The sequence below is a fragment of the Trachemys scripta genome, chromosome 13 (assembly GCF_013100865.1).
Source record: "Trachemys scripta elegans isolate TJP31775 chromosome 13, CAS_Tse_1.0, whole genome shotgun sequence".
In the NCBI taxonomy this organism is placed as follows: Eukaryota; Metazoa; Chordata; order Testudines; family Emydidae; genus Trachemys; species Trachemys scripta.
The window spans coordinates 19,948,260-19,962,757 of NC_048310.1; the positions used below are offsets into that span (position 1 = coordinate 19,948,260).

A 14,498-nucleotide genomic window follows, 5' to 3' on the forward strand; every position below is an offset into this window, starting at 1 on the left:
TGGGTGGTGACCAGTGCTCTAAGTACCGCATAACTACATGCAATACAGCAAGTTAAGGAACAAAGACAACACCCTTTTCTTGCTTGTCTTGGCCAGAGACACTTTTGTTATGGAATATATTTTAGCTGTTGTGATTCATAAACAATTACATATTCATTCATTCCATTTTAACTGGGACTAATGACAATAACTGGGCCTATCACTATGATTAGTAAGAAAGATCAATTAGTCACTCAAGAACTTACCTTGAGATAGCTGTGTTTTTAATGATCTTGCATCTGCTGTAAAGACAGAACCAACTGCATTGCTTTGGGATAAGCTAGCACTAGCTGAAGTTTCTGTTCCAAAAGATGTCAAGGAACCCCCTGCTTTGAAGAAAATAAGAGAGCTGTAAAGATTTAAAATTGGTTTCAATTATTCTGTTTTGTGGGTACCATGTCATTTTTTTTTTATTAGGACAAGTCACTTAATTGTTAGTGCTTTGTTAATCATCCTAGAGTAATACTGAGATAGACAAAAAATGCACTTTTAAAAAATCTCTTCAACAGATAATTGCGTGACTTCATGTAATGTAACTTGCCTTGTAAATCTGCACAGCTTTGGGGAACTAATAAGGTTAAGATTCAGTAACAAATTGCAATGGACATCTCATCATGATGAGGTGACCTTGCAGCAAGTTTTATAAGCCCAAGGAATCCTACTGACATACAAAATTGTGATGCTAGGAAAGTAAGCATCAGTGACAGAAGCTTGGCAGATAATGAAGTAGGTTTTCTGATAATCTGTGTTGTAATTCAACATTTCCGTCTAGCTAATGGACTACAGTCTAATGGATAGTCAGAACTCCCAAGTATAACTGACTGACTCCCTGAGTTCTTAAACGTCACAACCTTTCTGCAACACAGTCTCCCTTTTATAAATGGGCATTCCATAAGCTATTGCAAGAAAGGCTGAAGCACAATTTTCCCTTGAGAAGTGACTACAGATAAAATATTCAGATGCATATAAGAGACTGCAGAGCCTAAGTCCCATGCAAAAGTGAAATGGTATGTTCTCACACACAGGGAGATGTAATAAGCAGTTATACTGCTTTAATGATAAACTTATGCTTTTTACTCCTATTCGTCCTGTGGAGTAACAGCAACTAAGGGGGAAAGCTGGATTCTGTTCTCTCTTCTACATTAAAAAAAGTTATTTACTAAATTCTAAACAAATGAATGTGTTAACCTATGGAAAGCAATCGTGTTGCAAAGGTGTAACTGAAGAGTTAAATTTGCCTGCTAAACCTTTTTCTTACTGGTGATAATGGTTAAAATGACACTTTAATCTCAGACCACAGGCTGAGCTTGTAGACCAGCAAGTAGCATCCAGAGGTCATTTTTACTCAGACTAAGCACATTTGATATGGAAGTTATTGACACAACCAGATGCCATAATACCATTTTACAGCCACTATAAAGTCCACATCTATTTTTAAATGTGTGCATGGTGCTTTTTAAAAAAGCATCAAAAACAATCTTTACACATTTAATTCGTCTTCTTCCCACTTGGTGGTAAACTGTATTGGCACAAAATCCCTTTAGGAGATAATTTTGATCGCCATACATTTTATAATCTGAGATACAAAGCCATGGCCAGCTTCCTAGTATATGTTTCACAAGGGTTCTTTTTCAAATACACATGAAAAGTATGTTATGAGTATTAAATAACACAAGTCTGATTAAAAAAAGCCCCAAAATTATTTCTTGTATACAAGAAACAGAGAAACTTGCTTTAAAAAAAAAAAAAAAATGTGCTATTAAGAGGTAACAGAAAAACCTGAGAGGAAGATGTACTCTCATACACTTCTCCCACTTAGTTTTGGGCATGGCAGTTTTCACACTGAGGATTCTATGGGCTACCAAAAGTGTATTTTTCTATCCCACTAAGTTAGATGTAGCATAGGCTACAAAACAGTTTGCTCACACCCAAATGTAGCAAGACATCTAAGATCACCCACAAAATACATTCCTGATCATTAACAAGGTTTGTCTCTTCATTTTAGTTTCTTTCAGTAATCCAAATCAAATTCTGTAGATGAAAAAACATAAGTATGCAAACTATGTTAAGTTCTGCCTCTGTTGTACACAGACCTCCTGAGTTTCTAGCCACTACTGCACGTCACAGCATCGACCTTGTAAATTGCGCCAGCACTTGCATCCACAGCAGTACAACTATACAGGTGACTAAAATCCCAGCATACACAAGGCCTTGCTCATTTCTTTTTTCAAAAACCATGGCAGATTTTAGGACCCACTGAGACCCAAGTACTCAACTTGTAAAGATGGGCTGCAAGAGATTTTACAAAAACTGTGCTTGTGCCTCTTTTGTTTCTTTATACTGTATGAAGTAGGCATGCAAGGAGTGCTTCCTTAAAGTTTATGTTTATCTAGAGAGAGCATTAGAAATATCAACTGTGGTCTTCCCTACTTTTACTAGAGGACATTGGTAGGGGAGAGAGTTTCTCTCAGAGGATGTGCACTACTGGCTCTAACACCTTAAATGAAAGGGTTAGCTAAAGGGTCTGAGTGATACTTAAAATCACAAACATTATACACTAGTCATTTATACACATTTTCTGCATTTTAATTCTACAGGAAAATACATAATATTAAAAAAGTAAACATACCAACTCCAACAGCACCAAATTGCTGCCCCACTAATGGACTTGGATTAAACTGACTGTATGCTGGCATCCTGCCAAAAGGACCATAGGATCCCACAGATTGGAATGAAGAAGTAGAAGACGATCCTAGTGAAGACTGAAGAAAAATATTTATAGAATACAATACACTTCTGCAACTCAAGGAGCAGAGAAAATGTAGGACTAAACTGCTCACCAATGAACAGAGACAAAATCACTAAATTGCATATTAAAGTTTATAAAAACATGAAACCTTACTACACCTCTACCCAGATATAATGCGGTCCTCCAGAGCCGCCAAAAAAAAAAAAAAAAAAAAAAATCTTATCGCGCTATAGGTGAGACCACGTGATATCGAACTTGCTTTGCCGCCCCCCCACCGCCCCTTGTCCCCTACCGCCCCCTCCAGAGACCCCCGTCCCTAATCACCCCCAGGACTCCACCCCCTACCCAAGGCCCCTGGTCCCTGTCCTGACCCCTATCCATACACCCCCGCCAGGCACTCACTGGCAGCAGCAGGAAGCAGAGCAGCCCGGCACCAGCCAGCTCCATTCTGCCAGCTCCCAGCCGCAGAGCCCCACTTCCCGCCGCCGGTGAGCGCGGAGAGGTTGGGGAAAGGACCCCTCCCCCCTCCCCATACTCACCTGCAGCAGGAAGCAGAGCGCCGCGGCCCTAGCCCGCTCCGCCTTCCTTGCCCCGGCCCCAGCCGTGCCACTGGGGGGACTCCTGGGGCCGCGGAAGCGGAGCAGCCCGGCCGGCCCCAGCCCGCCAGCTCCCAGCTGCAGGTGAGTACAGGGGGCGTCCTTTCCCCAACCTCCTGCACTCACTGGTGGCGGGAAGCGGAGCGCTGCAGCTGGGAGCTGACGCGCTGATCCGCCAGAGCACTGCTTTACCGCGTTGTATGCGAACCCGTGCTATATCGGGTCACGTTATATCGTGGTAGAGGTGTATTTATAAAAGGAATACACATTGTTTAATATAGACTTTTCAAACTGACAGATATTGGAAATAGTAAAGAAAGCCTCAAAATACTGAAGTACCTGGATTATTCCACATTAGAATTATTCCACAAGTACATAGGCAAAACTTTCACAAATATACATACAATTTGGGGCATTCCCACACATTTTACAGTGTTGCCAACTTGAGATTTCAATCACAGAATTCATAATATTTGGTGTTTTCTTAAAGCCTCAGTTTCTGGACTCATATGATTACAGAAGAATCTCAGCTTCCCTTAAAAAATTTTTCAAGGTTGCCAAAACCCCTAAGTGTTTGTCTACACTGCAATAAATAACCCCTGGCACAGAGTCTCAGAGCCCTGGCCAGTTGACTCAGGCTCAAACTGCAGGACTAGCAAAATTGCAGTGTAGACATTTGGGCCGGGGCTCCAGCTGAGGCCTAAACGTCTACAGTGCTATTTTACAGCCCTGCAGCCTGAGCCCAAGTCAGCTGACCCAGCCCAGCTGCATCTATGCCATGGGTCTTTCATCACAATGCAAACACACCCTAAAACTCAAACTAGAAAGCAAACAAAACCACCAAAATGCATTTTTTATTTAAATCTCATGATCTTTTAGTGTCCGACTCATGTTTTTTAATGTCTGGCATTGGCAATATTGCAATTTCATAGCTTTTGAATAAGTTTGGCAGAAACACTTGTGCTAAGTTTAGTGGCGCACTGAGCTATTTATTACCTATGATAACAAGGGCTTTATTTGAGAATTGTGCGTTCTGGGCTAGTACGTGAACATTAAAATTGTATCATTCAATATAAGGAGAATTAACCAAGTTACTTTTAATTCCCCACCCTCTCTGTCTACTATCAGAATGGCAATTCTAGAACATCCCAGCAACTATTAAGACAAAGGATGCATGCATATATAGCTTTGCCTGTGAGGAGAGATTTGAGCAGGGGCGGCTCTCTGTTTTTTGCCGCCCCAAGCACGGCGGGCAGGCGGCTTGCCTGCGTGCGGTCCGCTGGTCACACGGATTTGGCGGCATGCCTGCGGGAGGTCTGCGGGTGCCATGCCATCGGCATCCCCGCAGCCCAATTGCCGCTGAAGACTGGAGGACCTCCCACAGGCATGCCGCCGAAAGCCGCCTGCTGCCGCCCTCACAGCGACTGGTAGGTCGCCCCCCGTGGCTTGCCGCCCCAGGCACGCGCTTGCTGCACTGGTGCCTGGAGCTGTCCCTGGATTTGAGACACCAAGGGTGGTTGGCTCTCTCAAGTCACATGGAAACTACAAGATTGTGTGTGCGTCAGGAGTGGTGTGAAGGCAGCTGGAGATGCACTGTTTTCCTTCCAAAGAATGACTACTTCCTTTTAAAATGTCTCCATGCTAAAGGGATGCTTTCTTTTATCTAGAACAACATCATTATTTAATATATTTGCACTAATCTGCAGGACACAGGAATTTGAACATACAAGCCAAGATTGTTAAAAGTGACTAGTGATTTTGGGTGCTGCTGTTTGTGTGTCCATCTTGACACACCTTAAGGAGCCTGATTTTCAGAAAGTACTGAGCATCACCCTTAAAAGTCAGACACTTAAGGAGCCAAGTTACACACCCCAAAATTACTATTCACTTTGGCAAATCTTGGCCAGAGTCTATAAAACACTGTTCTGTAGAGCAAACTTTCAGTTACTGTTTCCAAAGCATTACTTGCCACAATCATGGAAAGCAAATCTGGTTCCAAAAGAACAATTCTACAACTTTAGGACACCCAGATCTTGGCACTGTGTGTTTACAACACAAGGTAGTGTGAACAGTTTATTCTTCAATGCGTTTTGGGAAGATAACTGGACAGTATTAAATTACACCCTCAGATTGCAATAAACATATCTAAATCTTACCTGAACAATAGCAGGGTCCTGGGGCAGAGAACACTGTGGCTTTGGTGGCTCACAAACAGTAAGGTCTTTAATATCACTGCCACGGAATATAATATACTCAAAGACTTCATCACGAGGTGGTATAGGACGATCTGTTGGTCTATCTTCCGTACCAAAGGAACGTACTGCAGGAGGGAAGGGGGGGGGGAAATCAAGTCAAGAGTTTTATGTTGTTTCAGAGACCACAGTTGTATGAGATATTTATACACCCATTCTGACAGAGCCAAAGGGAAAATTTGTATCACTGATTTTCACCTCCCTATAGTTACAACACATGCAAAACAGAGAAAATATTTTAAAATATTCACTAGGGGGCACTGTTTGTTGCCAACACACCAGAACACCTTACAACTAAGAAACAAATTGTTTGACTTGCAAAAAAACCCACACTAGTTTAAATTTAAAGATAGAAATCTTCTTTGCCCTGTTCCACTTAGAGGTGAGCCATCATCTTTACCATCATTTATTAACTGAAATAAGTTTTATGAGATCTGGCATTAGCTACAGAAGTGTTCAGAGAGATAATCCATATAAGCCACAAGTGATAAACCTACTTTTGTCAGTCTAAGCCGGGGCGGGCAAACGTTTTGGCCTGAGGGCCGCATCGGGTTTTGGAAATTGTATGGAGGGCCGGTTAGGAGAGGCTGTGCCTCCCCAAACAGCCAGGCATGGCCCGGCACCCACCTCCATCTCCCCGTCTCCCCCGCCCCCAGGGACTCCTTCCCCATACAACTCTCCCGTTCCCTGATAGCGCCCCCCCCCATCACCCCTGCCCCATCCACTCTGCCTGCTCCCTGTCCCGACCTCCCCCCCATCACCCCATCCAACTCCTCCTCTCATTCCTGACTGCCCCCCCCCCGAAGCCCTCCCCATCCAACGCCCCCTTCTCCCTGTCCCCGGACTGCCCCAGAACCCCTGCCCCTGACTGCCCCCTGCCGCCCCATCCAACCCCCACCCCATTCCTGACTGCCCTCTGGGACCCCTGCCTCCATTCAACCCTGTTCCCCACCCTCTGACCGCCCCCTGCCACCCCATCCACACCCCCGCCCCCTGACCACCACCCCAAACTCCCCTGCCCTCTATCTACTCCCTCCCTGCTCTCCACCCCCTTACTGTGCTGCCTGGTGCACTGGTGGTGCTAGAGCCGCGTTGCCCAGACCACTAGGACATGCGACCAGCTGGAGCCATCCACGCCACCACGTAGAATAGAGCACCGAGTCAGGCCGGGCTCTGCAGCTGCGCTGCCCCAGGAGCTCACAGCCCCGCCGCTCAGAGCGTTGCACCGGTGGCGGTGCGAGCTGAGGCTGCGAAGGAACAGCAAGGGAGGGGCCAGGGCCGAGCCTCCCAGGGCAGGAGCTCAGGGTCCGGGCAGGAAGGTCCCACAGCCCGGATGTGGCCCGCGGGCCATAGTTTGCCCGCCTCTGGTCTAAGCTGTATGATAAATTCCTAGTACAAAGGTTCCTTTTCTTTTTTTTTTTTTAAAGGAGAAACTTGCTGAAAAATAGGTACTCTAGACTGACCAGTCCTTGAAAGTAAATACACACCACTAAAACAAACATTTTTATGCAGATATGCAACTAGATGAGACATCCTAAGTAAGTGGCCCTGTTCTCAGAGACCTGAACTATGTTCTGGCAGTTACTTATTTTGATATCTAGATTAACAGAATAGCAAATTAAATTATGCCCCTACTACTTCATTTAAGGATCACAAGGATAAACAAGACTGACCAAAAGTGATAAAGACAAGAATATTTTTCAATGAGAAAAATCTCGTTTCACATGTAAATTATAAGCTCTATAAAAAGGAGGTGAAAAATAAGAGTCCAGAATAGATATAATGCATATACTATTTTCCTTGTAGAGAAGGTTTAATTAACTTATTCTAAACTCATACTCATTTAAATTTAGATTAGACTGCAACGAATTCATTGGGACGGGACTATCTTCATAAATGTATGTTTTGCGCAACCATAACACATTGAGTATTACTGTAATGTTAGTGTAAAAATTAGATTTTACATACCTAAGTGAATTCGAAAAATTTTACAAGACACCACTGCATTGACATTAGACTTCCTATTAGCGTCCCTCTTGTTTCACCATGCATAACCCCCCACCACATATTACTAACAGGCATGGTGTGTTATCAGTTCCTTCTCCCTCATTTGTGTCCGTTCCTTCTGCCTTCAAACTTTGAGAGAAGACTGGAGGAGGGGAGGACACAAGGCAGTCTTATCTCCTTCCTCCTCTTCGTGTTTATATTTCTTGAGCAGGCAGTCTACTCCTGTTCCCTTGGCTTCCTTACTTCTAACCCTCTGTAATCTGGCTTTTGTCCTTCCACTGAGACTGCTGTCATTAAGGTCCCTAGAGACTTCTTCCTAGTGAAGTCTAAGGGCTTCCTCTCTATTCGTCATCCCAGCATTGCCAGCTTCAAGTGCTCAGAAACCCTAATTCATACACCCCCCAAATTAATAGATTGATTTAAAAATAATGAGATTTTAAAATAGATTTTGGATTTTTATTTGCTTTCTGGTTTTCAAGCAACTGTGAAGTCTAGAAACTTTTTTAAATGAAAGCTGAGATTCTCCAGTAATCACATGGCTCCAGGAACTGAGGGTTTAAGAAAAACACCAAATATTATTTTATTGCCAGTCTCACAATAAAAGAGTTACAAATTATCATCTGCACCATTGTCAACCATACCATTCCTCCTTAACTTCCACCTTCCTTGGTTTTCACAGCTTTATGTTTGACTAGTTCTCCTCATGGTCCTTCGGTATTTCCATCTTCTCTCCATTTCTAGTCTCCAGTATACCACAGATTTTTGTCCTGCCCCCTGTCCTCTCTCATCCCCATGTCTACAACTTAAACTCAAGTCATCTAACCATCTTCAAAGAGCCTCAATTACAATAGTTATTTCTCCACCCAACTTCTCCGTGTCCATTTAGACACCTGAGGCATTAGATAGCACTTCTTGGAACTGGAAGAATTCTATTAAGTTACAAAAGGAAAATTATGCCACTCCAAAAACTATGCTGTTAGTCTTAGTATATTTATCTAGGCATTTTATAACAATTATTTGTTTCAGCCAAATGTGCATTGAACTAAATAAGGTTCACGGTTATGCAATCCCTAGAATCTTTTTTTATTATTAATTTTAACCATCTCTTAACTCTTGCCACCCTTCTGTCCTGTGAGCAGTAGTTGAATTTTACTTGTTTTTGTTAGGAGCACTTGGATGTGCACACTATCTGGTACGGATGATTTATTTAACCTATTCCATTTGCTAAGGACTTTCTCTCCAGACTTCAGTCTCAGAAAATGTCCCAAAAGTAGGCATGTCCTTAACATCCTTTATTGTGAAGGCCAATATACAAAAAAATAATTTAGCTTGTCTACTTCAATTACTCCCCAGCAAGGCAGTAGACCAGAGATTCTCAGCACATCACCTATTACAAAATTCTGAATAAACCAATCTGAATGTCCTCTGCACTCCAAAGACACTGAGCTGGTTGGCTAATTTTAAAAATTGATCTGGATTAATAACTGTTCTGATAGTCCACAATTTCCCATCATTTTAATGCAGTGAGCTGTGATCACCCACTTCAAACAGATTCTATTCCTGGGGGAATTCTGCACCATAAAATTAAAAATTCTGCACACTACATCTTAAAATTCGGCAAAATTTTGTGTATTTTATTTGTCAAAACAACAATATAATCACACTAGTTTCAATTATTTTGGTAATTTATTTCATAATACCGGTCAGCAATTATGTCTTTAACAATACAGAATGAAAAAGATTCAGAAAATGTTTTTTTGACAAACAGATTCCTTACTAGGCATATACATACATACATACATGAGTAATAATTCATTTAAACTACAATACAGCCCTCGACCCAAAGTTTAAGAATCTGAAGTGCCTTCCAAAATCTGAGAGGCATGAGGTGTGGAGCATGCTTTCTGAAATCTTAAAAGAGCAACACGCCGAAGCGGAAACTACAGAACCTGAACCACCAAAAAAGAAAATTAACCTTCTGTTAGTGACATCTGACTCAGATGATGAAAATGAACATGTGTGGGTCCGCACTGCTTTGGATTGTTATAGAACAGAACCAATCATCAGCACGGACACATGTCCTCTGGAATGGTGGTTGAAGCACGCAGGGACATATTTACATGCGAGATGTGCTAAAGATTCATAACTTCTGACACCGGCTACAACAGTGTCATGAGAATACCTGTTCTCACTTTAGTGACATTGTGAACAAGAAGCGGGTAGAATTATCTCCTGCAAAAGTAAACAAACTTGTTTGTCTGAGCGATTGGCTGAACAAGAAATAGGACTGAGTGGACTTGTAGGCGTTAAAGTTTTACAATCTTTTGTTTTTGAGTGCAGTTATTTTTTTGTACATAATTCTACATTTATAAGTTCAACTTTCATGATAAAGATTGCTCTACAGTACCTGTATTAGATGAATTGAAAAATACTATGTTATGTTTTTATGGTGAAAATATTTGTAAGCAAAAATATAAAGTGAGCACTAAGAACAGGAGTACTTGTGGCACCTTAGAGACTAACCAATTTATTAGAGCATAAGCTTTCGTGGACTACAGCCCACTTCTTCGGATGCACTTTGAATATATTTGAAAATGTAGAAACATCCAAAATATTTAAATAAATGCTATTCTATTAATTTTTTTAATGGCACGATTAATCACAATTAATTTTTTTCATCGCTTGACAGCCCTAATTAGAACTAAATACAATAGGAATATAAATAGACAACCAGATTAAGACATTGTGTTTTAGTAACAAGAATAGATGAAGAAATTGCTACTAAAGAACAAAACAAAAGATCTCAGAGAAGAGGTAAGCAGGACATGCTAGAAAAGGGCAGGAAAGAAGAACATACGTGATGTTTTTGAGCAAGCACTACACAAAAACGCCAAATTGTCCTGAAATAACTCGCATAAAGAAAAGGTCAGAAAACAGTTTCTGCCTGATTGTTCAATCCAAGGGTTGGGTTATCCCCACTCTGCAGAACTGTTCATCCTCCCTATCAATCTCAAAAGATCCATAGAGGCCCTGTGCCTCTGTACTACTTCAAGAACTGTGCTGCCTCCTGGAGAGCTGCTAATGCCTCCTCTTCATCCTCTGTGATTAGTGAGCCTACATAAACTAAATATTGATCAGTTTGAATAACTTATGCTGTGAATCCCCTCTGGGAAGAGGGCGTGATGATGCAGCAAAAGGGACCATTCCCTGACCCTGCTTACTTCCCCATGCACACAGCCAAATCCCTGCAGATGTGCTTCTGTGGAATCAGGTGGAAGATGCAATAGATCCAGTACTCTTCCCCTCCCACTGCTTTTTGCCCCCTTCCACTTACATAAACAGAGGGGAGCCTCTGGCTTTTAGTTGGCAGGTTTCTTGATGTTTTGTTATTGGCTGATTTTGCATACAATGACTTTGAATAGAACTACTAGAACGGAACACACACAACTAAAAACTGAAGACACTGTTCCTAATCCTTACTGTCTTCCTCTCCCCATTTCTGTCTTTCATATCAGCCTTGCCTTGCAAATTTCAGACATGTTCAACTCTGCACATTCCCATCCCACCGTTGTTTCATTATTCATTTAGAGTCTGCAAAAACTGTAAAGTGTAACTAAACATAATATTTCGAGCTCATAATGCATTTGTATTATGTCGATGACTCTAAATGTGGGCCTGTTTTCTCCTTATATATTTTGTTTATCAATGACTGAATAAAGCAGTGATCTTGTGTTTGTATAAAATATTCAGGGTTTTCTGGGTAAGAAAATTTACATTTAAATTCTAGTCTCAGTTGAAAACATTACGTTTTAGATTTTGCAATCCTAGCATATAAATATAGGTTCCACAACACCAGACAGCATTAGCATTCACAGAGGTCTTTTAAGGGATGGTAAAACACAAACATGAAAAACTAACATTCCATGCAGAAGACAAAATTTATTTAATACAGAGCGACTTGATTACATGGTGCATTGGCGTATGACATGCTGGTGCATCCTAACTGTCTATGTGGACCCTTGCTGGTGCACACTAAAAGTTCCCTAATACGAGCTGATGTAGTCCTGTTTCAAACAGCACTACATCAATGTACACTAGGGAACTTTTAGTGCATGCCAGCAATGTCCACACAGGCAATTAGTGCATGACATGCTGATGCACACTCAAATACCATTTAGACAAGCCCTGTTAGTGCTTCCCATAAGAAGAGTTTATTTACCAGTCAGTTCACATTGAAGCATGATGTATTTACAATAAATACTCTCAGCATCAATCCAACTCACAAATCTAAGCTATTAGAATAGAGTAGGCCTTAGCTTACTTTGAACTGTATTGTTCATGATTGCACTATTAACATAAAACCTTAACTCCAACTCCATACTTCTCTATGGGAAAATACACACACACACTTCACCAGTATGAATGTTTATGTTGCCAATATTACAGTTTAGGTTTTGCATTAAAGTGCAATTATGTGGCATGTGTATTTGTTTTACTGCATACTTTGGATGTGTATGAGACTTATTTATAGAGGTGGAGTCTGTCGGTGAAAGTAATGAACATGAAGAGATTAATGTGTGTTGAAGGGGAAGCATGGTCTGGCAGACAAGACACCTAAGGGGGGGTCTATCTTCTGTTCTACCATCCACTTGCTGTATAACTTTGGGCGAGTCACTTCCTTTCTTTGTGCCTCCATTTACCCTTCCAGCTTTTGGCCTGTGTATTCAGACACAACTCTTTGGGGGCAGGGACCCTCTCTTACTGTGTTTTTGTACAGATCCTATCACAAAGAGGCCCCTCAATGTCAGTTAGGCTCTACTGTAACACAAACACTAAATGAAGATTTCCTCATTTTGAAAGGTTTGTCATGTGCTGCCTTTAAGCAACTAGCTTTTTAAACGAAGTTCTCTTTGGAAGATTAAATAGGTAACAGAATCTGAGCACAAAGCAAAAAACTAAAAAAATGTACATTGTAATAATATCTTACTAGGAATTAGTCTTTGTTGAAGTTAGCTTTGTGTCACTAGAAAGATTAAATTGTAGAGTGCCAAAAGATAATCTGGGAGGAGCAGAACAGACTTAGAGCTCTCTACAGCTCCCTTGCTGAAAGACATCACCGAAAGCTGCATCCTTACGCAGATGAAGCTGCATTGTTTCACAGACAAACATGGAATTAAAGGGAAACAGACGGTAGACATGTGAAAAAGTAGCATGCCCTATTTATTACCCTTGCCTAAGACCGGCTAGGGAGGCCACGGGCAAATCCACTGACAATTCCTGCTGCCGATTTTTAATTATTTAAAAAGTGAACTAAAATGTCATTCACTGTCAATACTCCCAAATGCTCTCTACTTTAATGTGGGTTATGGGGAACCCATTTCACGCAGAGAATTCATCCTATTTTTGAGTTAAATACTGCAACCAGTTTATAGCAGGTTTCTTGTAGTTGAGGTATTGTTAGGCTTCAATTGTAATCCTAAACCTAGTTTACAGTACTCCCTTAGAAATGGCTTAATAGGCTGAGAAAAAGGAAGGTTTACTTTTTGGAGTCCAGTGTGACTGATTAAAAGCAAAATCTCTTGGTCATTATATATAACACTATGTACAGTAACAGTCATCAAGAAAGATTAACAAAGTACGACTTTGATCCTACCAAAATTATGCACATAAACTACTTGTGCATGAAGTTGTCAATGGGGGCTACTCACGTGTGAAAAAGGGATGTGCATAAGTCTTTGTATGATCAGAACCTAAATCTTTAATACTGTTTTGGTCTTAGAGTTGCAGTAAGTATAAGACTAGAAAAAACTCAGGTGAAGTACCTTATTCTAATTCTCAAGTCAGTGATCAGAAACTGAGGGCCAGTTCCTCAGTTGTGGCTGAGTAGCACTCTGAGCACTGAGGAAGAGAGGCAGTACAAATGAGACGTTTGAGGTTCCTCTATCCTTGGTAAATTATTTTTTAAAGTAAAACGGTCTAGTACATTTCACTCTGAGTACGAGATGCCTCATGCAAGATGTATCTAGCTTCCCTTCCCATTTTATTTCTTGAGTCAGCCAGTAAGATAGTTTACAAACATTTAGAAATAAGAATAAATTGATTTTTATGAAGCTTAATAGTCTGCAGCAAGTTGGGAGCTGGTTTCTGAAGACTGACAACTGGAGATGGTACTAGCATAGCATGATCATAACAGTTTAGTAATGCCATAGAGACTAAGTGCAAGTACCTAGAATACATCATTAGAGGCAATAGCCTCTGCATGGCTGAAGTTCCAAACTGATTTCATTACAAAATACTGTGGCTCAGAAATGTGGTTAAATCTGAAAATTCTCAGATTTACTCAAAGCAGAGCAGAATATTTTTTTGAGAATATTTATCAAATATTGAAGAACAGGTAATCAGAAATTAGCCTAATTTAAAATACACTTTTGTCTATCATTTGTTTTCCTCTAGCTCAAACTGCTTTAAGCTTTCCTCATAAGTAAATCTCATGCACCAAGTGTATATTAAGAAACAGATTCTAACTAAGCAAAGTTCTGTTTATTTTTTGGGGCCCAGTCCTGCTGCCACTGACTTCAATAGGTCTTTTCTGCTATTATTTCAACAGCAGCAGGATCAGGCATTATGTGAGGGAGTACACTGCCCTCTACTGGCTAACTACAGCATAGGAAAACATCTTTATGTGCTAATATCTATCAGAACTCTTCTTTTTAACACATGTGGCAGAGCTTGAGCTTTTGATAGCTAAAGGATCAGGGTTCTAGTTCTCTGCCAGAGTGTTTTAGTATGGAGAGAAGACAATCTCTCCCTAGTTAAAGGTTGCAGTCTGTCCAATTCTCAGCCCACACTGTTATT

The 14,498-nt window shown here is 41.1% G+C and overlaps 1 protein-coding gene across 4 annotated transcripts in view; it reads right to left on the reverse strand.

The window, feature by feature from the left end:
* Positions 1 to 14,498, reverse strand: part of LSM14A (LSM14A mRNA processing body assembly factor) — a 33,320-nt gene that overhangs the window by 14,737 nt on the left and 4,085 nt on the right. For 2 of the 4 annotated variants that reach the window (XM_034788283.1, XM_034788280.1), the window contains exons 2-4: positions 5,541 to 5,704; positions 2,669 to 2,801; positions 246 to 365 (exon numbers count right to left, since the gene is read on the reverse strand). In XM_034788283.1, coding sequence (XP_034644174.1) covers positions 246 to 365; positions 2,669 to 2,801; positions 5,541 to 5,704 — 417 coding nt within the window. Of the gene's footprint in view, positions 1 to 245; positions 369 to 2,668; positions 2,802 to 5,540; positions 5,705 to 14,498 lie in introns of all 4 variants that reach the window. The other 2 variants (XM_034788282.1, XM_034788279.1) reach the window with 1 other exon arrangement.